This window comes from Platalea leucorodia (genome assembly GCF_965183815.1).
Source record: "Platalea leucorodia genome assembly, chromosome: 5".
Taxonomy (NCBI): domain Eukaryota; kingdom Metazoa; phylum Chordata; class Aves; order Pelecaniformes; family Threskiornithidae; genus Platalea; species Platalea leucorodia.
In genome coordinates this window covers 23,453,521-23,479,532 of record NC_138827.1, presented here as the reverse complement: position 1 = coordinate 23,479,532, position 26,012 = coordinate 23,453,521, and the positions used below count along the sequence as shown (strand labels likewise).

The 26,012-nt window shown below is 37.0% G+C and overlaps 1 protein-coding gene across 1 annotated transcript in view; it reads right to left on the bottom strand.

The window, feature by feature from the left end:
• Positions 1–26,012, bottom strand: part of ITGB3BP (integrin subunit beta 3 binding protein) — a 34,370-nt gene that overhangs the window by 3,948 nt on the left and 4,410 nt on the right. Inside the window, exons 3-7 of the mRNA XM_082311918.1 lie at positions 20,542–20,680; positions 13,313–13,385; positions 9,786–9,864; positions 8,582–8,675; positions 6,540–6,599 (exon numbers count right to left, since the gene is read on the bottom strand). Of these exons, the coding sequence (XP_082168044.1) occupies positions 6,540–6,599; positions 8,582–8,675; positions 9,786–9,864; positions 13,313–13,385; positions 20,542–20,680 (445 nt within the window). The remainder of the gene's footprint in view (positions 1–6,539; positions 6,600–8,581; positions 8,676–9,785; positions 9,865–13,312; positions 13,386–20,541; positions 20,681–26,012) is intronic.

Below are 26,012 nucleotides of genomic sequence, written 5' to 3'. Positions count from 1 at the left end.
CAAAACAGACAAAAACAACCCTTGTCTCTCTAATCTTTTTATATGTAGAACTCCCAAGTAAGTTAAACTACATAAAAGCAAAGAGAACATTAGCAAAACTCCTGTATGAAAACCTGTTGTGACCAGAGCGGCCAGGAAAGGAAGGGATCCGTGGAGGCGACCAGAGAGGCGCCTGGGCTGCAGCCGACTGCGGCACAAGCGCTGGCGGGGCGCAGGACCAGCCTGCTCTCTTCTCCTCGGCTCAGTGTTTTAGGGTTGCACAGGGCAGGGCAGCAGCTGGAGAGCCACCAGAAACCTCGCCCCTGCGCGGGTGGGTTGGTAGAACCTTGCTGCCCCTTGCCACGGTGTCTCCTGTCCCTGGCCCGCAAAAGCATTAAAAGGGCAGAATCTTCCCAAGTTTCTTTTCCCCTCCTACTTCCACCACCATTCTTTCCCAAGTTTGACTGCTCTAAAACATTTACAGATCTAAAAAGCAGAGAGAAAAAAAATGTTCACCTGTCAGGTGATATAAAACCAATCTTCTACTAAATGTGCCAGAATAATTTTTCTCCACCTCAACCACAGTTAAAACCTTCAGTCTATTCATTACTGTCTTTTTATAGTATTTTTATTTAATAAAACCTATTAAGACTACCATACAAATCTCTTTACTTATGCTTTTATCTTTTAACTGATCAATTTTTATATTGCTGACATCCCTTCTTCACCATTTGCTCATTTAAAAATTCATAGTATATGAGCTATGTCTCTGGAGAAAACGTCTATAAAATTTGTTACAGCTGGCAAATGTGTATGAGTCAGTGATAGCACATGACTAAATGCTTCACAGAAAATAAAATTTGTTTCTGTAGTAAGCAGAACTGTTTAAATGTTATTTATTTTTATGTTTCAAAGAAAATATATTGTGAAGTGCTGCATTGATTTAATACGCAACAATGTCTGTGTACACGCTGTACAAGGAAAATTTATGAAACCTTTGCACAACTCCTTTAATTGAATTTTCCAAATCTCTCACCACACACAAATAATCAATATCTTCTGCAGAGAAAACCAGTCAGAATTATTACAGTCTTTCTTTTCAATTTTGTTGTCATCAGCACATACAGAGCACCTGGATATTTGTAATGTCTGGATAGCAAGTTATTTACACCTCTTAAACATATAATTGCTACTAAGTGAGTCCAAACGAATGTTTCTTTTCATTTAAAATAATTATATTCATGGGAGAAAGCAGTATTTATTCTCATGTAGGAGCTGCTACATGTAGCTGTTGAAAGAACTACAATCTTTTTAATTTTTCATTAAGCTTAATACACCGAAGTCTAGATCCACTAGAATTAAAAATTAATAGCTATTGTGTCTGTAAAAAGGTACATAGGAAAATAGAGTATAAACACAAGTGTGAAATTCATGAATAAATGTGGCTGACACCTAAATATAAAATGCAGGTTGACAGTTCTATATGTATATACGTCTGAGGCCTATAGTCATATGTCTCATGTGCATTTCTGTATCTGCCACAAAAGTTAATAGCTTAATATTTCATCTACATAGCAGAGGATGTTAAATCATTGGAGAGGTTTGTAATTTGCCCCCTTCCTTCCATCCAAAAAGCTTATCATGCTGGTGACCTCAGACCCAGACGCTTCTCAAATCTCAGGTTGTATTTTAAAATAGGCGCTCTTAAGGTGCAGGTACAATCCAACAGACCCATAACCTGCTGGGAAAGAGCGCAGCATTTGGGGGTCAAACAGAAACCTGTCCGCCAGCTCCTTTACCTTTCAGTAGTATTCTTTCAGTAGACAAGGTTACTCACTTGTCCTAGGAAAATCACTAACATTGCAGATTTGGGGTACCGGGCTCAGTGGGTTTTGTTACCTCTTCTAGACTGTAAAGGACTTTGCATGGTTACAAACTAAAAAAAAAGACTCGCTTGGACAGAATGAGAGAAGACGTACAGTCAAATTTGGCCTGAGCAACAACAGCTTTTGATCCACACGATACAGATGAGAATACCACACACTCCTCCTCAAGGTGCATTTTGGGACACTCGCACAATTAGTTTTGATTGTAAATGCAGGAGGGCAGAACGATTTCTCTGGGTCTCTGCATGGGGACATTCAAAATAACTTACGAGTAAACGAAACAGGCGAGTTGCACTAAGTCCCTGTGTGCAAGCGTACACTCGCATGTTCAGCACTGAAGCAGTCTTAATTCTGTTTTGCTTAATGCAGTCCCATTTACAAGCGCTCACACTGAGGTATAACTTAAAGACGTAACTGAGATTAACTTTTCCCCATGCCTACTTGTAGAAAAGCCTCGTGACCAGAAGTACAGATAGATCTTCCACAAGGAAGAGCAGATGAACAAGGCCAGGCTCCCTCCCGCGCCACATAAACAAAGTTACGATTTCTTGACTCTGTCTCACCAATGACATAGAACATAACGCTCAAAGGGTACGCTCGTTTCCATCGGCTGGTTTCAGCTCCAAGGCATCATCTACCAGTTGGGAACGTGTGCAGTGCATCTGCACAATCTCTCTCTTTAATCTGCCATTCACCTGCACCTGAAGGGCCTAAGTTGTGCCAGTCAGGGCGACGGCTCTTCTAGAGGAAATCCTGCAAAGTGCTGCACAACTGCAGCCCCTTCGTTCCACTTTTGGCCACGAGAAGACTCTTGGCCTCAGGGCTCCCTGTCCTGTGGCAAAGGCAGGTATGTACTCCATACTGCAGCTGTATTACAGAGCTAGTCTGTGTAAGCGTCAGCTCTGGCCTACACAGCCTTGGGCACACAGGCTTTCTGGTACTAGGTTGACGGAACTTGAATGCCATTGACTACCAGGCCTTAGAGCGTATTTTCAGACCTTCAGAAAATATTAATTCCTAATTCAATTTCTGTCTTAGTTTCACAGCCTTTCTGAGTAGGCCAAGAGGGCACTCGTATCTTGGGTGCATGCAGGACTTCAGTGAAAGAGTGCTGATGACCGCCATCTCTCTTCCCAACACCATGTAGGGACATTAACTCGGAGCAGACATTTCTGGTGTGCGGCAAAGCATCAAACCGTGCCTTCAGTGTTAAGAACTTAAGCAAGCATATCGTTTGCAAACGCAAGCTCTAAGTCTCCATCTAGTAATAATCTATTTGAAAAAAAGTCCTTCAGCATCATCTTTGTTGCCTTTAGGATGATGTACACCACAAAAAGGCTGCTGGAGAGACCTTGTTAAACTTTTGCTGGAAAGAAGCCTAGGATTTAACTGAAAGGACCTTGGTAGAACTAAGGAACTGTTGTTTGTGTCAGCATTAGCAGCTTTTTCCAAACAGATTAAAAACATGGAAGAACTGAACTTCAGAAAAGCCTCTATCACAAATGCCTAGAAGTAGGGTTTGCACAAGCTACAGCACGTGGTTCATCCTTACAGTCAGCTCATGTATCACTTCTTAAGAAAGAGGCCTACAGATTTGTTAGATAAAAAGGCCGTTCCCAATACCTAGGTCCAACCCCTGCATCCGTCTCATCACTTCCCTGAAAAGTGAGTATTTGCTGTAAGCAAAGGCAATCATGGTATTTGTTCCATTTGCTCTCAAGGAATGGAAACTCTGGAAAGAAACTCAGTTTCTGAATAAATTTACTTGCGAATTCATTCAGTTCACTTAATAAATTTCTGCTCAGCCAGTTCATGAGACTTACTTTTCCCAGAAAAGGTATAATGACATTTCTTCCCCGCAAGTGAATACAAAGGTGGGCTTAGAAAAAAAGCCCTATGTTTTTAGGTTAGGGTTTTTACAGCCAGAAAAATCCACAGATATGTTCCTGAAAATATAAAGTCTGATGTATTCCCCTTTTCCCGAGAAGATCACAAAGGAGGAGGAGGAGGAGGAGGAAGGACAGGCGGGAGACAGACACCCAAGTATGCCTAAAAGTCAACAGATTTATTCTACTTTATTTTAGAGTGAAGTAGAAATATATTGTAAACTTGATTTACCCTCACTCACAGCAACCCACCAGACCCAAGCTATTTAGTTGCTTGTACGCAAAGACCCAATACAAAGTCCAAACTCAAACTGACGTGAATTGGGATAAACTGTGGAATATTGTATTCTTACCATCTCATCTGTTTTGAGAAGGAACTCTGCTTATTAAGGAGGTGTCTATATTTTGCAGTGTTTCTGAAATGGGATTTTATGTTTCACCATATATAGGCAGTCTTCAAAAAATTAGATTGGCGAGTGGGAACTCAGTATTACTTGGTCCCTAATCTCTCCAGCTTTACTTTCATGAGTAATTTCAAGTGGTGTTAAATGAAAATCCATCTAGTTAACCCTGATCTGGTCTCTTGGAAAGCCACCGCTACTGTTGCAAAGAGTGCAAACTTCAGTCACTTGTATTAAAAACAATACGAAAGGAAGGAATGTTTAGAACTAAACTTAACAGGAGTGATCATATTTGCCCACGGGCTTGGCAGGATGAACAACAACACAGAAAAGAAAGTGTTTATTTCATTACAAGATACAGTCTGAAAATAGTTTTCCTTAACACTGCAAGTATTGATCTTCTATAACACTCTCCTGTTGTTTCTTACTTGGACTGCAGACGGAGTCATGGACACGATTTATGTCAGTGTTTTTATTTTTGGGAAGCAAAGTATTAGTATAATTTGAAACAACCAGCTTAAGTAGCTTTCCTGTTTAGAATCCTATCATCACTCCTTGAAACTCTGAACCAATTAAATTTTCCTTTAAAATATGCATATCGCAACCTACACATTTAGTCTCAACACACATAAAGCATGTTTTGGACTGCAACATACCGACTAGATTTCATCTCTTGGCAGCTGCTTTACAGTTTGCTTACATTCTATTCGAAAACATTTTGTTTACTGCAAATGCTAGTCATGGACAAACAATGATGCCATTTTTTATGCTGGTCACACAACATTATATACCGAGTCCTACATAATGCTACCCATTAAGCAAGGAATGTTTTATATTAAGTTGTTTTAAGTAGAGGTTGTGTATGCAAAGTAAATAAATTTCATGCCTCACCATGTGATGACAATGTGACATTCCATCCGTATCAAGCCACAGAACAGTCATAAGTTTTAAGTCTTGAGCATAACTAATTAAAAATAATTACTAAAAACCACATCCAAAACTAGAAGGCAATGTAAAGCATCTCCAAATGCTTTTCTTTTATCACATACTTCTTCGCCTCTCCTACTACTGTATTTTCAAGACTGCAAAATTGAATTTATTCTTTATTAAAGCAAAATTGACACTGAAACTTCATCAAAATTAGTCAACTTAAACTCATAACTCTGTTTTCCATCCTACTTTCACAAAATATCTCATTTCTCATCTAACAAGACCGGATATATGTTTAGCTAGTTTCTAGAGCAAAGATGGAGCTATAAATGTATATCCTGGTGACCATTAAAAAGCACTGTACAAAGGAAGCAATGACTGTTTAAATCTGCAATGGCCCATAGCGTTCACCATTATCAATGCCAGATAGGGGCTGTGATCATTTGAACAGAAGGACATAGGGAGCTGTAAATCAGAAATAGCAGATTGCACAAATGAGCCAAATCCCTTAAAAAGTGATGTCACTGCTTTTCATTTTGCGGTAATCTGCTGGAGCTGAGGAAACTTAAGTTTGATCAATTTTCTTTCCTTTAAGAGAATTCCCCACAGCAAAAAGAATTTAGGCCTGTGGAAGAGCAGATACAATCAAAATCAAAGGGGCTGCTTGTGATACGAAGCAGTCCTGCTGGTTGGGACAGCTGGCAGACAAAGCAGTAGAGATGCCATCACTAATTTTGATTCTCATTTTGCTCTAGTTTAAGATAGAACACATGAAGATAACGGAAATATCAGAATATCGCTGGTGAATGTTTGTTGATTTTACTGGGTGTGAGGCAAAAAACCCAAATCTTGTGTGTATCCCCCTGCCACCTTCCCAGCTAGACAAGGCACCAAAGTGGCTATGTGGGCCACACTATATTAAATGCCACCAACTTCAAATATTTTCACAGCACTAGTTATGAAGAAATCTAATAGTAAGGATTTCACAGTCCCCTGGAGCGTGCTAAATACCTCACATTACATATAAGGTGAAAAAGGTTTTGCTGCAAAGACTGTATGCTACTTGGCTTATACACTGAAAATGCAGGGGGAGGGAGGAGAGTGAGGAAGAACAAGGATAACTGATATACATGAAAGGTATGTAAACTCTCTAGGACCTGACTGCACTTATTTCTAGACCATGCCTCAAGAGCAAGAGCATTAATGATTTCTTCTCCTTGCACAGTTTTATGGAGAAATACCCAATACAGTGAAAATAGCTGAAAAGATGAAATTTACATGTGAGTAGTGCAAAAGTTTAGGCTAGCCAGCATCCTTAGAAGAGACGCATTTGATTATCATCATTTTCACATACTAAAGGTTACTCAACTTATTTCAAGTGGAAAGAACTAAAAAGGAATCAACTAAAAGGAATCAACAAAACATCTGTTACACAGGAGTCATAAAGAGTTCCTTACCCCGGGCAGGAAGTTTTCCATGGTTTCTTTTTAACAGCTGCAGTTCTTCTGCTTGAGTCACTAGTCAAATAAATAAATCTGAAATCAATAAATGTTGCCCCAGAGATTTCAAAGAAAACAATGCCTATGCTTCCTTTTTCACTTTCAAAGCATTCGTATTTTTCTTCAAGTGATGAAAAATCCGCCCCCTTACCTATGTATCATGGTCAAAAAAATTAACAAAACATTTTCAAAATGAACAGAATTTTGAGAAGTTGTGCTTACAAGCCTCATACCACATTCTGTTCCCATTTTTGTCTTCTAGTGCTGACATGGTGCTTTGTTCCCAATTCAGAGATGGGGGGAAAAGATGATTCTTTCCCATTTTGAAAGCAACAAGAAGCTAACAGAAAGAGTGGACATAACAGAAAATGTCAACAACAGGTCTGACATCTCATTTGGGCAGTCTTACTGCCCTACCCACAGTGTAGGGTAGTAATGTAAACACAGACTATTTTCAGAAAACTTCGTTTTGTATAAGAAAACATCTGGTTATATGCATTACAGTGGGAACTAGTACAGTGTATACACATGCAAAATGAAAACGGAATAAGCATTGGAATACAAGTCAGGAAATAAATGGTAATTTAAACTGCAGTAGCTGCTGGAAATGCGTGGTGCATAAATTCCACTGCTGGGGTGCATGCATCTAATGCATTAGAAGAATCACAGTGCTCCTTGGTAAGGAAAATTCTCTAGCACCTGTGGCTTTACTGTCCACCTGTTTCCAACTGCAAACAAAGGAGCAGTCCCAGTCACCCTAGGTTTTGCTCTCCTATAGCTAGTTCCAGTGTTTTTATACTCTGCGGAGCAACCGGGTTGTAGAATAATGTATACCAGCAAAATATCACATTTGCTGCAGATTAAGAAATTGTTTTATCTTCTCTGCATACTTGTCCACAGACTGGACACAGGGACTATGTATATGCATATATTATTCATATTCCCTGGTCAGCTAGAAACTAGATTATCAGAGGTTGGTATGAAAAGTCTACAAGAACAGCGTTACCTAAGCAAACCTGTGAGGAGAAACAGTGGTAGGTAAATGCAGTCTTAGACACACACCTGTACCACAAACATGTCATGTGGGTACACAGAAAAAGGTGTTACTATTGTGAAAACAAATGAACAAACCGTTCTGAAACATAAAGATAGGGGCCCCTTTGGTGCCTACAGCTATCTTTCACCGCTTTTAAAGGAATGACCTGGTAAGGGTGATTTTTATTTCTTCTTTCTGAAAGCAAATTTCTTTTTTTCCTGTTATTATCCATAACGCAAGTTTTTTGCATTAGAGTATTTCCCCATCAACATACTTCTCTTCTAGCTGCAGAGGCAGTTGGGAAGAGAAGTATGAATGCACTTTTTGCTGCTGAGGATTCACGTGTCCCAAGAACCTCCGACTTGGAGTAAGGATAAAAAGTTTCCTAAAAATGGACAGATAAAAATGAAAATCTTTGGCTTTCTGGGTTCCTTTGGAAAAGTATTACAGATGCACCATCTGTAAAGTGCCCTTATCCCAACACAATAAGCATCTGGTATGTCCATCATTTAAAGACACATGAATAGCAATTTTTAAAGCCTGGAAACCTATGTTCAGCCTAATCCTCCTAACAGGCAAACAAACAAAACAACTTCCTTGCAAAAAGAGAAGAAAGGCAATGCAATCAAAGTGCAAACGTTTAGCCTAATCACTAGCTAACTATCCACTAAGTATCTAACTATTTACATAAGAAAAGGTGTTGCTCTTGCAAGTTTTTCCTCCCCATCTGTGACTGTGAGTTAGAAGAGCGGACCGTTGGGGTTGCCTTTCTTTTATGTCCCTGGTTGGATGCGCAAGGACATTTAAGGTGCGTTTGTCCTGACCAAAAGAACTCACACATGGGGAGTCCTGGGGTATAACACTCCATTATAACACAGAGTGGGGTATGACTCTAGGAAACGTTTGGAGTGATCATTGTTAAATTATTATAAAGGGGATAAATATTATTGGAAATCCTCCTTACTTAGCACTTGGGTTTTCTGCACTTCAGCACTCAAGATGCAAGAAAAGTTCGAAACACCAATAATATTTTCAAGCTCTCTACTGCCCTCTAAAGCCTGGAAAAAAAACATAATTAAAGACATTGTTAAATCTCATTCCCAACCTACCTACTTAGATGTCTACAACTTATTAAAAACATCTGAAAGAAAGAACTTTTGGAAATTTTTCATAAGCTCTAAATGATGCATGAGATTCCACCTCACAGAAAGTCAATGGGACTAAAAAGTTTAAGGGTGTAAGAACATACACTGCTTTTGAAATGGCATTCAGGTGCCTTTTAAAGTGTTACTTAAAAATCTCCTGTTATTTACGCTTCATTCGTAAGTCTTCAGCTGTTTAAACAGATTAACACTTGATCCCCAGAAAAGCAATCTTGGCACATGTACAAGCTTGCTATAATATGTTAGTAAAATGGCAATCTACAAGCATTGAAGATTCTATTGAACACACTCCTCAGCATTTCATGGTAGACATAAAACCATACGCTATCAGGAGAAATATAAAGGATTTTTCAATAGCATTTTCTGAATAAACATTTCAATTACAGTATTTTAAATTAGTATCAGTCTTTTTTGTAAATAATACATTGTCAGACCACATATGCAAGTAAAATAGATCAATACAATACTTTGAGTACACTGAATTATTTCTCAGATATTGATATACAGCAACGAACCTTGTGCTAAATTTATTCAGGAAACAAAATGTAAATAAAACAGAAAAGTGATTTGCATTTTAGCATGTATTAAATAGACTATTAAATGATGATACATTAGTGGTAAATTAAATAGTACAATCACTTCAACACAAAGGGATATTTAAACTTCAAGGACATAAAAACCTATGCAGCAATGATTCATACTTCAAGTTATAAATAATAGTTGATAACTACTTCATATGCTTTTATTCGTGTACAAAATGAGGAGTGATACAAATTAAAAATGGTGTACTTGAAAAAACAACTCCTCTAGTTTAAAAAAAAAAAAATCTACCAAGTTCTGTGGGTTTTTTTTGTATTTTCTGGACTTCCAAGTCAAACTTGCCTGGTTTCAAGTATTTTATTTGCTTTCCTATTTCTTAAAACTCAAATGTTGCATATAAAGATTTTCATTTTTATTTCAAATCCTGTATTAAGAGTAGTTTAAAAAAATCAGTGTAAATCAGACCTGTAGACTTGTCAGATTTGCTCTTATTTTCACAATTCTAACCAATGAACTTTTCACTTTGGACTGCAATTCCATGAACCTGCATAAAAGGTTAAAATAAAACAATTTCAATTAGCCACATCACCACTTGCTGCAAATCAGTGTTTAAGATGTTTCCCAGTTTCTTCACATTGTAATCGGGATAGATCTAGATCAGCTGTGACCAGATGGGCTGTGCAACCTGATTGTGTCATATAACAACAAATTTAACTTGCCTTTGGTTAAGATTTATATGCAAACTGCCAACAAATATATATATATCCTAATTTTAAGGATAGGAACTCAGGTTCAGCAATATTAGAGGATTTTCTTATGATCGTGCAGGAAGACAATGGTAAAAACAGGAATTTAACTCACTTGTTCCTAAGAGCAGGAATTTAATTAAAAGGACAAGCTCCCCAAACCCACAGACTGTAAAACTGTACGACACTGCTTGTAGCCATAGGAAACATGAGAAGTTAGAACTGAGCCCAATAGAGACAACATCGCATGATGTTATTTGTTCAGCTTTGTTGTACTATCTCCCCTTTTAAGTCACAAACATATTTTACTACCAGGGTAAAGATGGTCAGCTTTCAGAGTTTAATGGGTTTTGCAATAAAAACTAAAATAATATCCAATCAGATTAGATCGAAATGGCAGACCTTAATGCATGATTAAGTATTTGCACTGAATATGTATTGAAAAAAAAATCTTTCAGTGATTGTTTAGGCTATTTTCTCTTTGAAGCAATTAAACATGCCAATCAAATGGAGACAACAGAAAAATAACCTATTTATTGCTTCTTCCCACAGAAGGGAGAATCACCCTTACAAGAACTCCCAAATTTAGAAAGAGAACTACAATATTAGAAAAACTTATCACTGTTGCATTTCAACATGGCAACAGAAGGCTATGCAGAAAAGAAAATCGTAATGTCAGTGTACTGTACAATATATTTTCCACCTGTAAAAATAAAGTGTATGGAAGTTCACATAAATATTACTGTGTAGGTGTTAGTTTATAAATATGTTTTACTGGCATGTCACTAACCGCTAGTCTTCTAAAAATCTTTCCATTTTTAAAAAACATACTGAATTATTGAATGCAAATATTTACAGGTCAATGAAGACCATGATTACTCAAATTGTTCTCAATTCAAGGTTACTATCACTAAGAAATGAGTCTATATGTATTGACCAAGGGATTTACTGAACCACAAAAAAACCCCAATTAATCAGTTTACAACTTTCCACTGGTATAACTGTAAGATTTTACTTATTACTATCTAACATGCCATGCAAACAATTCTACTATCTGTCAAGTTCCATCACTTAGAAGATAGTTAGTGTCCTACAACAAAGAAATTTCAAGCTAATGGTGGGGGAAAGCATCTATTACAAGAAAAAAACCCAACAAACACATTGAGAGTTCAAGTGCAATAATCAAAAGGAAGAGCTATAACTTCAAACATCAGAAACATGATATTTAGTTGAGTAAATGTCACAAATATTATTTGTTAGTAAAAAAGAAATGCATGCATGAAATATCTAGCCCCAAGGGAATTTTCATCGGGGACACCAGGTACAACTGTGATACAAATATTTAATACATACAACAGAATACAGAAGAATAACAGCATCAACGTATACTTAAGCATATGATGAAAGAAACCCACTCAAGTACAAAACCCAAACTCTTTCATGTTGGTTAACTAGCCTGCACAAATACTGCACTAGCATGGTGATAATTCTTCCAAGTGACACAAGCTGCAGCACAGCAGTTGCGCTCTGCCTTCAATATCAACAGGACTTACAGTACGATCTGTTGTCAGAAACAGTCACACAAGGGAAGTACAAAGAAGCTGGCCAACAAAGGAGCATGTAGGCAATGGAGGTTTGCATTACACTGAGAGGCGAGCTCTTAGTGACAAACTGGGGTCATAGGAAATGCACCTCAGATTTTGGAGAGAAGGTGTGCCAGACCTACAGACAGGAGAATTTACATAACAATTTGAATTGGATGCACAGGCACCAGGCCTGAATGAAATACAGGACAGTCACATGACACAGAATGATAAAAAATATATAATGCCGTAGAGGAGAGAAGAGGAGATGTGGTATAGCCATGTTGATGTTGAGCTGTGAATTAGGCTTTCTTGGATAGATGTCAAAGATACATGTCAAGATTCCAACAGAGGACAAGTTGAAGCATCAACTAAAAAGGCAGGACAACACAACAGGATAATAAGATTTCAAGGACAAAAATGTAGACACTGTTGAAGAAGAATGAGAATAATTTTTTTTTTTAAATTTTGCTAATAGATCACAAGAGTCTCTGGCGAATGCAATTTCAGTTGAGTAAAAAGGATGGAAATGGATGGGGGACTATCTGGGATAATATTGTATTAGCAGCAAGAAGTATGAACATGCTCATTGAGGAAGGAAACTTTCAGATTTTTAGCTAGACTAAAGCTTAAACTCAAAGTAGTTTTACCGAGCATATACAACTTCTGTATTAAAAACCTCATAACTTCCAGGAGTTTCAAATTAGGTAACTTCCCATAAAGATGAAAGGCACCTCTGATACAATGCAACTTACAGAGGTTCACAGCTTTCCACTTTTTCACCAAGTTCTATCATAGATGAAACAAATATTTCCTTTGTCTAACTCTTAGGGATGGATGTGTTTGTTTTGGCTGAAATACCTAACACATTTAGCCTGACACCTCACTGTTGGCACAGAAAATTTCAGTTCCCTTTTCAGCTGAGATTTGGCAACATTATAAACAATTAAATGTGTTTTTCGTAACAGAAAAAAATAAGCAATACTAACAACATGAGACACTAGCACCCTTACTTCTAAGACATTTTATCACTTCTTCCTCACATCTATCACGTTTATCAGATACTTCACCTGAAACATTTATTTAAGTGCTTTGCTAACTGTGGACTGCCCAAAGTCCATTAATGTCAGGAAGCTTACAGTTTACAGCATAAGATTGTGGCAGAAAAGACAAGAATCTTAAAAAGTTTTAAAAGTTTTGCAAAGCAAACATGAAGTTTCACCATGACCATCTGTGGCTTGCTTTTAATCAAAAAATGTCCTGCATTACTGGCCCTGTATCTTTGGCAGTTAATGCTTCCAAAAATAAGGTAAAGGAATGTATGCTGTCAGAAGACTCTGGAAAGGCAAAACATACCTTCCTTTCAGTAATTTAATTACGATACCTCATTGTGTAGTACTACGAGCATGACTCCTGTAATTGGCAGTGTCATCTGCCCCACACTACCAGTGAAAGACAGAACTGGCTGGACAGTTGTATTGCAAACCCTGCATTAATCTGTACCTATAACTGTAATCCTGCTGTTCAGTGCCTTTGAATATCCAATCCTGTGGAATTAGAAGTATTAAAAAATAATAGCTATTAATTTAATTCTGCATGAAAGATTAATCTTTCACAAGTAAAAATCACGGCACCGCACCCACAACACACTTAATACACTTACGCATCCTCCTCTGTTTGAGGCTGCCCTCTTCTGGATAATCTGCTTTCTGAATCATTCTGCTCAGTTCCATCTCCTAGGAGGTTCACAAGAAAGAAAAGAAACAATAAGGATGAAAATAAGATATCGAATATTTGAAGCACATGAAAAAGGTGTTAGTATGAACCCTGGCTGTTCAATGATCTTTTAGGAAGAGAAAAAAACCAAAACTCACTTATGAAGCAGGACAGCTTCCCTTGTAATGAAACACACTAAGTTCACTATAATTTACTCTTTCGTAATTTGACCTCTCATCAACTCATCAACGTTTATATTTGGGGAAACCTTGGGATTATAGTATTAACAACTGGAAGTTAGTATAATTCTGACACATAGTTACTGTGTTCTACTCAGAAGCTTTTTATCCTATTAACTGCCTAAATACAGCATATTAGCACAGAGCATTATCATGAAAACACTGTAATGACTGAGCAATGAAACCTCCATTTTCCTTCAATAAAAAGTGCCTGGCCCCCAACTCCATCTTATAAACAACTGCAAAGAGATACTGCAAATTACTTCCAAAGGCTCTGACATGCTATATTGACAATATAATATTCTAGCTCATCATATGATGGGGCATGATAAATCACATGCCAGTTGCCATTATTCTGCATGGCGAGTCATATTTCTACATTTCAGTGCACTGGTGTTTTGAGCAGATGGATGTTTCTGTGAGGAAATAGGAATAGGATATTACCACAAAGTCCTTTCCTATGGATTTGTTAATAAAACCTAGGCTCACATGTGGTGTTGGTAAACTGGTGGACTGCCTTTCTGTCACTGTAGGTTGCACATTCTTAAATGACCAGATTCCAAGACAAGCGTCTGACACAGACCGCTCTCCCAAAACAGGGGGATGTTTTCAGTGATGCTGGTTAGCTTAAGAAAGTGCTGCACTAAAATAACATCTTCGGCTCACTGGCTGCTATCTGCTTGAGATTGTTCAACAGCCACTTACAAAGGCCTCATTACGTACATCGTTTGTATAACAATACACCCAATACACCTCTGATCACAAAAGACTTTCTGAATTTCCATCTATTTACACAACTTACCACAAGCTAAACAATTCAGACAGAAATCACATTAGAACAAAAACATGAAATTTTTATCTTGTGTATCAATTACTACTGCTTTTAAAGTCAGTTCATTAGCTTGCAATTCTGCTTTCCATGCCCTCCAATTAGCATATCAGGAGGGTGATGCACTAGCAGAAAAAAGTGCTGCATCCTTCCTAACTAATACTTAAAAAACAGTATATACTGTCACATTTGATAGGATCCCACAGTACAACAGTCTTTGGTGAATCTACTAGAACTAGTGAGGCCGTAACTATTCACAGTATTGTGCTCCACACAATCTATATGGTCACCTTTCAACACTGTAGGTGTTATATCTGTCTAGGTTCCAGCAATAAAGAGGTCACATCTGACTAGCAGAAATTATTTCTATTTAGTTGTGGCTGAAGTTGAAGACATCATATAATGTGGAGTGTTTGTAACTCCCACCTTAAGAATTTCCCCCCTCAACAGTATCAGTCACACACTCAGTCCCTCAATTTCTACTGCAATGTAAAAGCTCCCTTTTTTGGACACAGTTCTATTCTCCCGTGCAATGGATTTCTTTTGGATCTGATACTCATTAAAGACAAAATGGTGGAGGTGTATGCATACATACGAAGGGGGAGAGGCATAATCATGCATTCATTCTTTTTTTCGGAAAACAGTTTTCCCCTGAAACAATGAGATCATTAGTGCATTTGACAATTAATGACTTAGAATTGCATTTCAGTAATTCAGCTTTAGAGTTCACTGTACTTGTAGATAATCAGACTATACTCATCTACCCAAAACCCAAGAAAGATCTTTTTTTCCGGTGCCAAAGAAGTTCACAAGGTATTTTAAACTAGTTCTTATCTGCTGTCCTTCCAACATACACGTTCTTACAAATGCTTCATATTGAACAGCTGCTATTGTAAGGTGAAATTCACCTTTAAGTGCAAGATTTGGAGGAAACTATAACAGGTCTTTACCGTGGCCTTAACAAATGCATTGATCCTAGAACAGGCCCTCTGGAATGAGGTGCTTTTCACATTTCACTGTAATACTTCTCCTTTCTGACAGACTAAAAAAGAGAGGCCACACTAAGCATTAAACACTTTGATTTCTTCTTGCTAGAACTGAATTATTACATACAAGTATCAGCACTCACGGATAAATTAACTTTTAATTTTAATATTTTGTAAAACATTTAGAAATACCTCAGAATGACAAGGTGCTATAAAAGTTTAAGCTGTTCCACTACAGTAGCTAAAGGTTAAGATCCCAAAAGATTTCATTTTAAATCTAAGTACTCGTAGAACTTGCACTTAAATCAGTCTTCAATTATCAAACAGATACTACTTTTAGACCAGTACTATGGAGTGGCAGAACCCTGGATAGATTTGAATAAAAACAAATCCATTTAAAATAAATCTCAAAAATACGTTAGCCAACAATGATGAGAAACTAGTGAAGATTTAGTATTCTGTTATTTTAGAAATTTGTGTCATAAATGGGTTGTGAGATTTTGGGTAGTTAGGCAATATATGAATTATCAGGCAGCCCAAGAGGACATACACTGGACAACATTATAAAGACACACTATCTTATAATTGGGTTGGTTCATGTCTTCTCCTAAAATAAATGTCACTTTTGAACAACCTTAGCATTCTGTAGGTATTTAGTTTTTTTTGAGGCAGTCCTCCACATTGTTATTCAAAAGAAAGTCATGTTCATAAGACAATGAAATTTCCATATGTCTCCTCAGTGAGACAGATGCACGCAACTTTGTGTACGTTGCACAATACAAAGTAAGTTTTCATAGCTAATGGCATTAATTTTGTAATAGTTTTCCTTCTGTTGTTTTCTTAAGTATTGGTCACAGAAAAATAGAATATAGATTATACTCTAGCACTTCACTTCCAGGTGATATGCATAATCTACTAAAACACTACAACACTTAAAATAAAAGTGTCTTTTCAGAAGGAGAAAAGAAATTGTGGGTTTAAAAGGACTACCTGAAACCTGTGGTATAAGAGGAAGTCTTACATACCACCACCTTGTAGCTATATGAACACAGGAAAAAAAAAAAAAAACAACAGACGGCTAGTACTATATTACTGAATAATTATCCATCTAAATGTCAGCTATGATCATGTGATCAGTCTTTTTATAGGCAAAAAGAATGTTCCCCTATGTCCATACTTAATATCAGTATGGAAATACAGTACATGTTCACCTTTCCCATAGGCATGCTAATATACAGGCATTTTAATACAAGACATTTTGCCCCCTTTTTTCTTTCACCTAAGAGGTAAGGCATGTAATGCAAATGCAGAGATGCTGATAAAGTTTTAAAACTTCTAGTAGATTTAAACGTTTGTGTATTCTCATGTGTTGTGTCACTCAAAAGGCATCGACTAAAACTAAAGAGGTCCTTAAAGCAGGTAATTACAAACATGTAGGGATATTCAAGAGAACATATCTAAAGAGCCAGAGCATTTTTAATTTTGTATCTGACTGCTATCATTATATACAATTTTAAAAGCTTTTTGCAAAGGTAAGTGTTAAAGTGCAGGTGGATATCCAGCCAGGCTGAGGTATAGTTTCATATTCTGCAGACAGCCACCAAATTAAAATCTGCATTTATATATAAAGAAGTAGAAGATTTTTTTCAGAACTGCTTTTGTGATGTGGCAATACTAACAGAAAACTTACTGCTCCCAGTGCCTCAGAATGCAGCCAGTGGTGACATAGATTGTTCTAATCTGATTCTTCCCTCAGGATACAGGCAATCTTAATTCAGCGATCATCAGCAGCTAGGTATAACATGCAGTCACTTTGCTTGAATTTGAATACTTTTTGCTCCATTCTGGGTGAGCATGTAGGATGCCGCATCATGACAAAACAATCAGTTGTAGTATGGTACGAGTTGACCTTTCCATGACATGACAGATGCCAGTACAGGCATACCAACTGATTGCACTAACAAGAGCCATATCTCTGATCTGCCAGAGAACACCTATAGGCAACTCTTCTTATTGAAAGTTTTCTTTGTACAGAATGAAGAGATTCATATTTACCACGAGGTTAAAAAAAAAAAAAAAAGACACATAGGCTCTTCATTTCATCCAGGAAGTACCAGCAAATCCTGAGACTGGTATAGGAGTTAATACATGCGAACACAAAATTTCCTTCTTACTGATGAAAGCAGAGACTGCCATAGAAATCTGACCTGGGAATACTTTGAAAATACGTTTCTCTCTGCAGAAAAAGAGAGTAGATAAATTTACATGTCAAAGACATAAGTTCCCTAACAAACTAAGTCAGAATGCTGCTCACTGGAAGAGTTACTTTTCACGGTAAGAAGAAAGTTGGAAAACAGTGGGGTTAGATTGCTATCTATCTAACTTGGTTTAAACTCCAAGGAGAAAATTCAACACACAAACAGGGATATCTATGGGAATACTTAAGACAATGCTTTAAGCAACTTCATTGAAAAGGAAAATAATCCCAAAGGAAAACCGTTTATAGTCTTTTAAGAATGCAGGGGTCAATACTTTAAAGGGCTGATTAAATGTCACTGAAGATTCCTGGATGTGAAGTAAGTAGAAGTGTGGAGATACCCACCGTGCCAAACAATCATCTTTTTAGGAATCAAGAAGAGGCCATTAGTTTTGAGAGGAGGAATCATTCACAAGACAGGGTAGGCACTGTGGCAAAGACCCTTAATTTCTGGTAGACAGAGGCTTATTACCTCCATCCCAAACCGTGAAGTACATAAACCAGGCCTTTCATTGCAATTCTCAACATAGTTCTCAAAAAGCCACAAAATTAAACGCGCATCAACTGCATATATCTTAAATTTTGTGAAGGCAAGGGTGTTCTAAAATACAGGTCCTTTCAATATACCAGGTTTGCACAACTAGTTGAGACGTGCTATCGCTCACTGAAAGAATGGGGAGAAATTAGTATAATTCTTCTTGGAATGTCAATGGTTGAAACAGTCATTTTTATACTAGTTCCAGGGGCAAATGCCCAATTCAAAAGCACAGCACTGGTGGAAAAGAACAGCTGTTCTGGGGAGAACTGGAAGCAGAGAACTTGGTCGGAAAGTTGTGAACATTCTGACGAGCAGCGAGTGCTCATAAAAAACTCGACTGTGTTAAAACTGTTTGACAAACAGGTAACGAGGACACAAAGCCAGGTCATAATGAAGACTGGCAGCACGATAAAGAATTGGGATATAGCTGCTTCTGTTTAGTTTCCTAGCATGGCTACTAATTAGGAAAAAACAAAACAAAACCTCCACACACAGGCCTGTAACTAAGCATAGCTATACTGCCACCAAAACACCCGATACTTCCATGCTTCCTCAAGTACTCTGCTATTTTTAATAAAGAAAAGGTATGTAATGTCCACAGATCGTAGTATTTTCAGCTTGAAGGCTTCCAATAATTTTCATTTTTTGGTCAGCCAGCTTTGACAGAATCCCAAAATTTCTTGATCACATTCCTTTAAAAAAAATTAAAAAATAATCCCTTTTTTCCTAGAGGAAAAATCCACTTTTGCAGATCCATCATGAGAGCACATGGTGCAATAGCTAGTGCGAAAACCTGCAGACATCTAGATAAATTTCAAACAGTGGTTATTCTATCCTGCTCAGAATATTTCTGCTCATCATAATTCATGAATGTTAGTGAGGCCTCAATTACTGCACATAAATTCCAAAATATATGGGGCATAAAAAGCTCTTTAACCCAACAAAAAGGCATAACAAGAACTGATGGCTGAAAATTAAAGCCAGACAAATTCAAAATCAGACAGGAGAATTTTTTTTTTTTAATAGTGAAGGTAATTGAACAAGGAACTTGCTATACAAGGGAAGTGATGGATTTTTATTATTATTATTATTTTTTAAATAATTTGAAGTCTTCAAATCAAGACTTAACCATCTTCTAGCAGTTATACTGCAGGGAAATAAAAGCTCTTGGGCTCTATATGGGAAAGACGACAAGACAGTCTCTTTATTTTTTTTTTTTTTTTTAATATAAGAGAGTCACACCAGGTGACCTAATGGTTCTTTAACATTTAAAAAGACCACAACATATATAGCCATAAAAGCACATTAATCTACTGAAAATATACTTCTTGAGCAGTCATATTTGCATCAAAAACTGTAACTGTGTAACTAAGTGGACATATAGCCTAAAGTGAGCTGGAAATAATATAATTATAAAAAGGCGTATTTTCTGAGAGCTAACGACATTCAGTGTTATGTTAGATTAATTAAAAATTGCCTTGAAGTGCCTTACTATGAAAAACAATAGTAAAAAATTACGTAAAAGAATGCAAAGCAGAAGAGTTAAACTAACTGAACTTGCCCTTTAGCTTTGATTTGATAAAATCTATGTAACTTTCAATATTCATAGAGAAAGACTCAGAGCTGAGAAATGCTATATGTATGTATGCATGCATACATGCAAGTGTTTGCTACCAGAAAACTGAAAGTACATAAACCAGGACTTGGCATTGCACATCTCAACATAGTTCTCAAAAGGCCACAAAACTAAACATGCATCAACTGCACGCATCTTTTCTTTCCAGCCCTCCCGACCACAAGACAGGCCAGATCTCGGCTGTGTATTATAAACAATGGATTGCACTGCCTTGCAAGAGTAAACCAGGACTTCCTTGCAATAATCTGAAGCAGCACACAGCAACCTCAGAACATCTCCCCATATAATCCAAAGAAGAACGAAGTCACTGTCAGTAGCACATACCAGTTCTGCCAGTGAAAGCTGGGACTTAGAAAGAAAGCAAACAAAGGACATTGCTAGCATAAACATGCCTAACCAGTGGAATTAATGGAATCATTGACAAAAATGCCAGTGCAGGTTTCTTTTGCTGAGCCAAAGTCAATCATTTTTAATATTGATCAACAGTTTCATAAACAAGTTGGTTCATAAACACCCCCAAGATTTATACTGAAAAGATTCAAGCTTTAAAAATCAACATCAGCTTTTCCAAAAAAGATTAAAATTCTTTAAGAGAAAAAGAAATCAAACATACCACTTGAGAGATAAGTTACTAAATCAAGCCAATAACCAGAAAAATGTTGCAGTAAGAAAGACAGACTGTTCAACTAACCATTTGATGGGCGATCTCTGAGATTTTGTGCACTGTGACTCGTGGGAGATGAAAATGGACTCATTTGGCGTGTTCCTGTTGTCGGTGAGTAAGAGTTTAAATTTTTCTTTTTGGTCTTCAAAGGTGTTGCATCAGATGGCTAAAATGTAGCAAAAACAAAAAATCTAGATGAATATTGGCTAAAGATAAAGAAGTACCTATGTCCATCTAAACCTACAACAGTTGTAAACTTCCCTTCTGCAAACTGAATACATTCTGGCCTCTACCTTTCCTATCAGTAGAGTTATATATTGCACCCCAAACCAGACAAAGCCTCTCTAGACATTTACTATCTGGTAATAGGTTTTTCTAGGTAATTCCTAACTTTATGTACTCCCATTTATGGAAAGCCCATGTTATATGTTGTGGTGGGTTGACCTTTGCTGGTTGTCAGGTGTCCACCAAGCCTCTTTATCATTCCCGTTCCTCATTAACATTAGTTTTACTCAAAAAAATAAAAAGCCCTTCAAACACTAGCCTCCTAGTTTTCATAAACAAAAAGTATGTGGTTTCTAGACATTTAGGTATTCTGGCATGAACACGTTTTTTTGTTTGTTTGGTTGTTTCTTTTTTCTTTTCAAAAGCAGTCAAAACCTGGTATTTTTCCTACAGCGTTGAGAATTTAAGAGACAAGAACTGGAAGTAAGTATTTTTAGATTTTAATTCTATCAAAAGACAGTTATTTCTAATGATTTTCTAAACAAGTGTTAATTAAAAAAAACCCAAGTGAGTCCCTTAAATCCAAAATTCTGTCTCTGGCTTAGCATTTCAATATGTCTAATGATATAAAAGGAGCTATTTAATGATGTTAAAGGAATTGTGCAGAGAAGTCTTCAGAAGAACTAGTCTGCGATTCTGAAATATTAACTCGGATTACCTGGGACACAGCTCACTCTCTAGATTGGATGCTGAAATGCAACTCTGAGAAACTGGGATTTCACTGAGCTACTAATATAGAGAAGAAAAAACCAAACCAAACCCACTCTTTGTTTGCACATAAAGGGCTTCCACTCTAGTAACAACTTGATTCCAACTAAGAAGTTTAGCAGCTTTAAATAACACCATCAATGACTCTGTCAAAAAGGAGACATACACAGAAATAGAACATAGGTAGCACTTGAAGAAGACTCCATTGGCATCATCAGCATCTTAATGTCATCTTACACTCCTAGAAACCCCTGGTCAAGGGGCTAAAGGATTTTCCAGGGAGCTGAATTGGAAGTATTAAGCCATATGAGGACTACCAGACCTACAGTACTTCACTGTTACTTAACTAGCCGATCCAATAATTAAACAAAAGAGCTGGAAGGTACACCATATAGCAAGCTGGAAAACACGGCTTCAGAACAACAGCTTTCCCATTCTTGCCTACTTTTCATTTCAAGGAGATAAAGTCAGTAAGCATGTACACTGCTGCTTCCAAACAAGACTAGCCACCTCCAACGAGAATGCAAGTAGCGTACAACTGATTTCACTGTATTAACATTTGTCATGCAAAGAATAAAGGGACATTTTGTGCAAAACCACTTTTTCCAGCCCTTCTCAAAATTTTTTCAAGGGGTTAAAGAAGGGCTGTCTAAAGGCAGTGAAACAGACACTTTTTTCTATGGGTTAGTGATTTTTTTTTTTTTTTTCTCTTGGAAACATAGTATCATCAAAGCAAAGACCACAGAAAAACAGAATAAGAGATTTCTTCATTTTTTAACTCGTTACAGTCCTGGGGCTTTGAGTTTGAGGAGCAAATTAATTTATCTCTATTTTTGCAACTGTAGCAAGCAAAGGAATAACTCATCCACTTCCCAGCCAACCAGCCTTTTCTACCAACTTGAGCCTCATTCCACCTGTAAAACTGAATATCTGTCATTTGTCTTCATGTCACTCATTACAGTCACTTCATTTCATACCATATTTCTTCATTGTAAGCTTTATTGTACTGATTATTCTGTATTCTCTTTAAGTTCCATTTATTATTCCATTTATTAATGTTAGAAAAAGTATAATAGGTAAGCATATTACACTGTTTCAATACTATGAATGAAATGGGTGAGGACCTTTCATTAAAGAAAGCACAGTACTTACGCGAAGTTGGGGCAGGGGGAAAAACATCAGACTACTTGATATTTGCACTTTGGTAATTGACATTTCCGCTGCAATTTCAAATTAATAACTCATTTATTCTCTTTTCATACTTAATCATATGTTGTTCTGTTTTGCCAAAACAAAACCCTCATGCTACTCCTTTTTAAACCAGATTAAACAAAGGACATAGTCCAGTAAGGATTAAACCAGATTAAACAAAGGGCATAGTCCAGTAAGGATTCCTCAGCACAGGAATCTCCTGCATGCTCTGGGAAAAGGATCTACTGGGGACACGGTTGAGAGCAAAGGCAGTTGGAGTCCGGAGCATGGTACAGAATGGAAAGACAACTCTGAGAAGGCCTGAACCTCAGAGGTTTATGGTCTCACAAATATCCCCTGGAAAATTTAACTACAGCAATTTCAGGTCTCAAAGGGGGTGTACAGGTGACAAAAGCAGTTTTTTTAAGGCCAACAATCAGGTTCACCAGCTAATGTGTGAAAGCCACAAGTCGTATCAGGATGGAAGTCATATCAGGTCACAAAGCTACATATACAAAGGTGACTTAAAGCCTCTGCAATCCAGCAGGAATCCAGGACCGGGGAAAAGGCTACATTTCATTACTGAGTAAATTAATGATAGAAAACATTAATGTTTACATATTTAATCTTAAATTGTTGAGGTGTTATAAGGAAACTGCTTCTAAAAAGTATACGTTTACAGAGGCAATAAATACAAAACTAGGAATACAAGTTGTACCTAGAAGTACGGACAATTATGTAACCCTCAGAAGTTTTCTTCTCAATTCCAGATGGTCAGCAGTTGATTTAAATGTCCTGAAGCACAATACTCCTATTTTTCACACCTACATGGATATGCATAATCCTGTTATGTGTATGAATGAGTGTGATAAAAACTACAGCTTCTACTACGTTCTTGACTTCACCAAAATTTCAGGACGAGTTCTAGAAGTTAACGTGTTGTATAAAAGATAAGTCTCCATTATTGGCTTTCAGTTTTCCACACTGCAATATTATTAAATTCCTCTTGATTATATAAAAGTATAAAGAATGTTCAACATCCCCTCTAAAAAGAATACAGCATATTCTTATACCCCTCTCCTGCTCTTCACTACTGAACTCCTATTAAAACATCCTGATCTTTCAATCTCCTTCATTTGAAAGCATTTCTTGTGCCACTTGTACCACAACCTATGTTCACACTCATTGTCTTTCACAGAATGACATAGGTTCAAAGTATAATTTCTGCAATTACACTTTAAAACAGAGGAACAGTATGTTCAATTCTAATTCAGGTGAAGACAAAATACTGATTTATGCAATGGCGTTATACTTCTAGTGCTGCTTGCTATTCTATTTCTGGTATATCTTACGGCACTTTTACACAAAGCTGCAGTTTTGATGTTTTTCTTCTCCTACTCTGCCTTGAGTGGTTACCCTTAATTTAGTGCCTAACAGTGTTAGTATTGGTCATCAGTGAGATGACTTACACAGTATTTCAAAAGATTTGACTTGCTGCCCACTTACCTAGCTTTCTTATAGCTCCTGGAAATTACTCTGTCTTGTTCTAGTCTTGAATACTCTAAATAATTTCGCATTAGCCGTTTACACTCTTTTTGCAGTCTATCCGTTATTAAAAAAAAAATCTGTTGTCACTAATATTCTGCTACATTCAAGCAGGTTGAAGAAATGTCTCTAGTAATTTTTAAATGAAATATTAATTACAGTAAAGTATCAATGCCACTTTAGGCATTTACATGTCATCAAAACTCTTTTGTAACAGGGAGAATGTCCAATCTGCTTATACTTTCAGGATATTTTTCCTGCTTGAACAGCAGTCACCTCAGCCACCATATTTCTGGATATGAACCAAGACTCCTTTGAGCAGCTACCTGGAAAAAGTTACTGTAGTACTTAGAAGGACAGTATTTATTTGGCAGTAAGAATTTCTCTTCCAGGAAGAAGAGTTTTATGATACCATACTAACATTACAAAATCTAAAAATACTCATTTCTGATCTGGTTAGTTCAGGCATGCTTTGGGTAGTCTGACCAGCAGGTGGAATGAGGTCCTTCCAAATAACAGGGAAGAAAATGTAGAAACAGCAATGGATGTGGCAGAGCTAAAACAGATACTTCGCACAAATTGTGTGTGTTTATTACCTTACATTCCTTCCTACCTTCTATAATGTTATTTAATTACGGTACACTAAATCTTTGACATGCATCTGTTAGAGGCACCGTGTGAACTAAAACTCATAGTGTAAATCTACATTACTGAGATTCCAGTAAAAGTTTTTATCATTCAGATGGGCTTTTGTCATGCTTTTTGCTGCACAAGAACCTGAATGCAGGTAACCATCAAGTAACTCTTTACTCTTATCTTATGCAGAGGGGGCAGAGAAGGAATAGCTTCAAGGCAGAAAAAAAAATTCCATGTAATTTCAGCTGGACCACTCATCTACAAAAACGTTACTACAGCCCAAGAAACAGATGCAAAATTACAGTCACAGCTGCATTCTGAGCAGAACAAGTTGGGTAATGGTACACTAAGCTGCTAATTAAATTGCTAATGATTTTTTTTAGTGCCACTGCGGTATTTTGCCACCTTTGTTTAAATTAAAAAAAAAAGTATCTAGAAAATTTTTAAAATTGCAAATTTCTATCTTGCTAAATACCAGTGAGACCTCCAAATATGTGCTGCATATAAACAAATCTCTTCAAAATGACACAGACGTGGAGATTTATTGGGAGCTCATTTGCTGACCAGCTATTTCTCTTTATATACTTTTCCAAAATTTTCCTTCCTTTAAACATTGCCATCCTCACAAGCTCCTCTGTATTGATGTTTGCAGCAACACCCACTGTTGACAGGAGCAGATAATAAACTGACATATGTCATGACATGCTGGTACTAGGAGTATACTATAGCTGCATTTACAAAAAATAATAGCAACAGTACAATTTTATTTTTATTGTGATAACTGTGGTGAAATTTATTGCAGTGTTAGTACTTTATTGTTTCATTATGCCAGATTAGCTGAGGGAGGTAATTATATCCTTGACATGAAAATGCCTTTAATGTTTTCATTTCAATTTTGCAGTTTATAATATGCAGCTTACAGCATTATCATAATTCCATATTGTTACATGTACAATTACATGGCAGAACATTTGCCATTACCCAGGATAATGAAGCTAATTTCTAATAAATGATTTCACCAAGGATCTTAACTCATTCAGCTCTTGGGTAAATACTGATGGCAATAAAAATATGCATATTTCTCCATTATTTTCAAGTGATTCATGCAGATGTACATTACTTAGAGCCAGGCA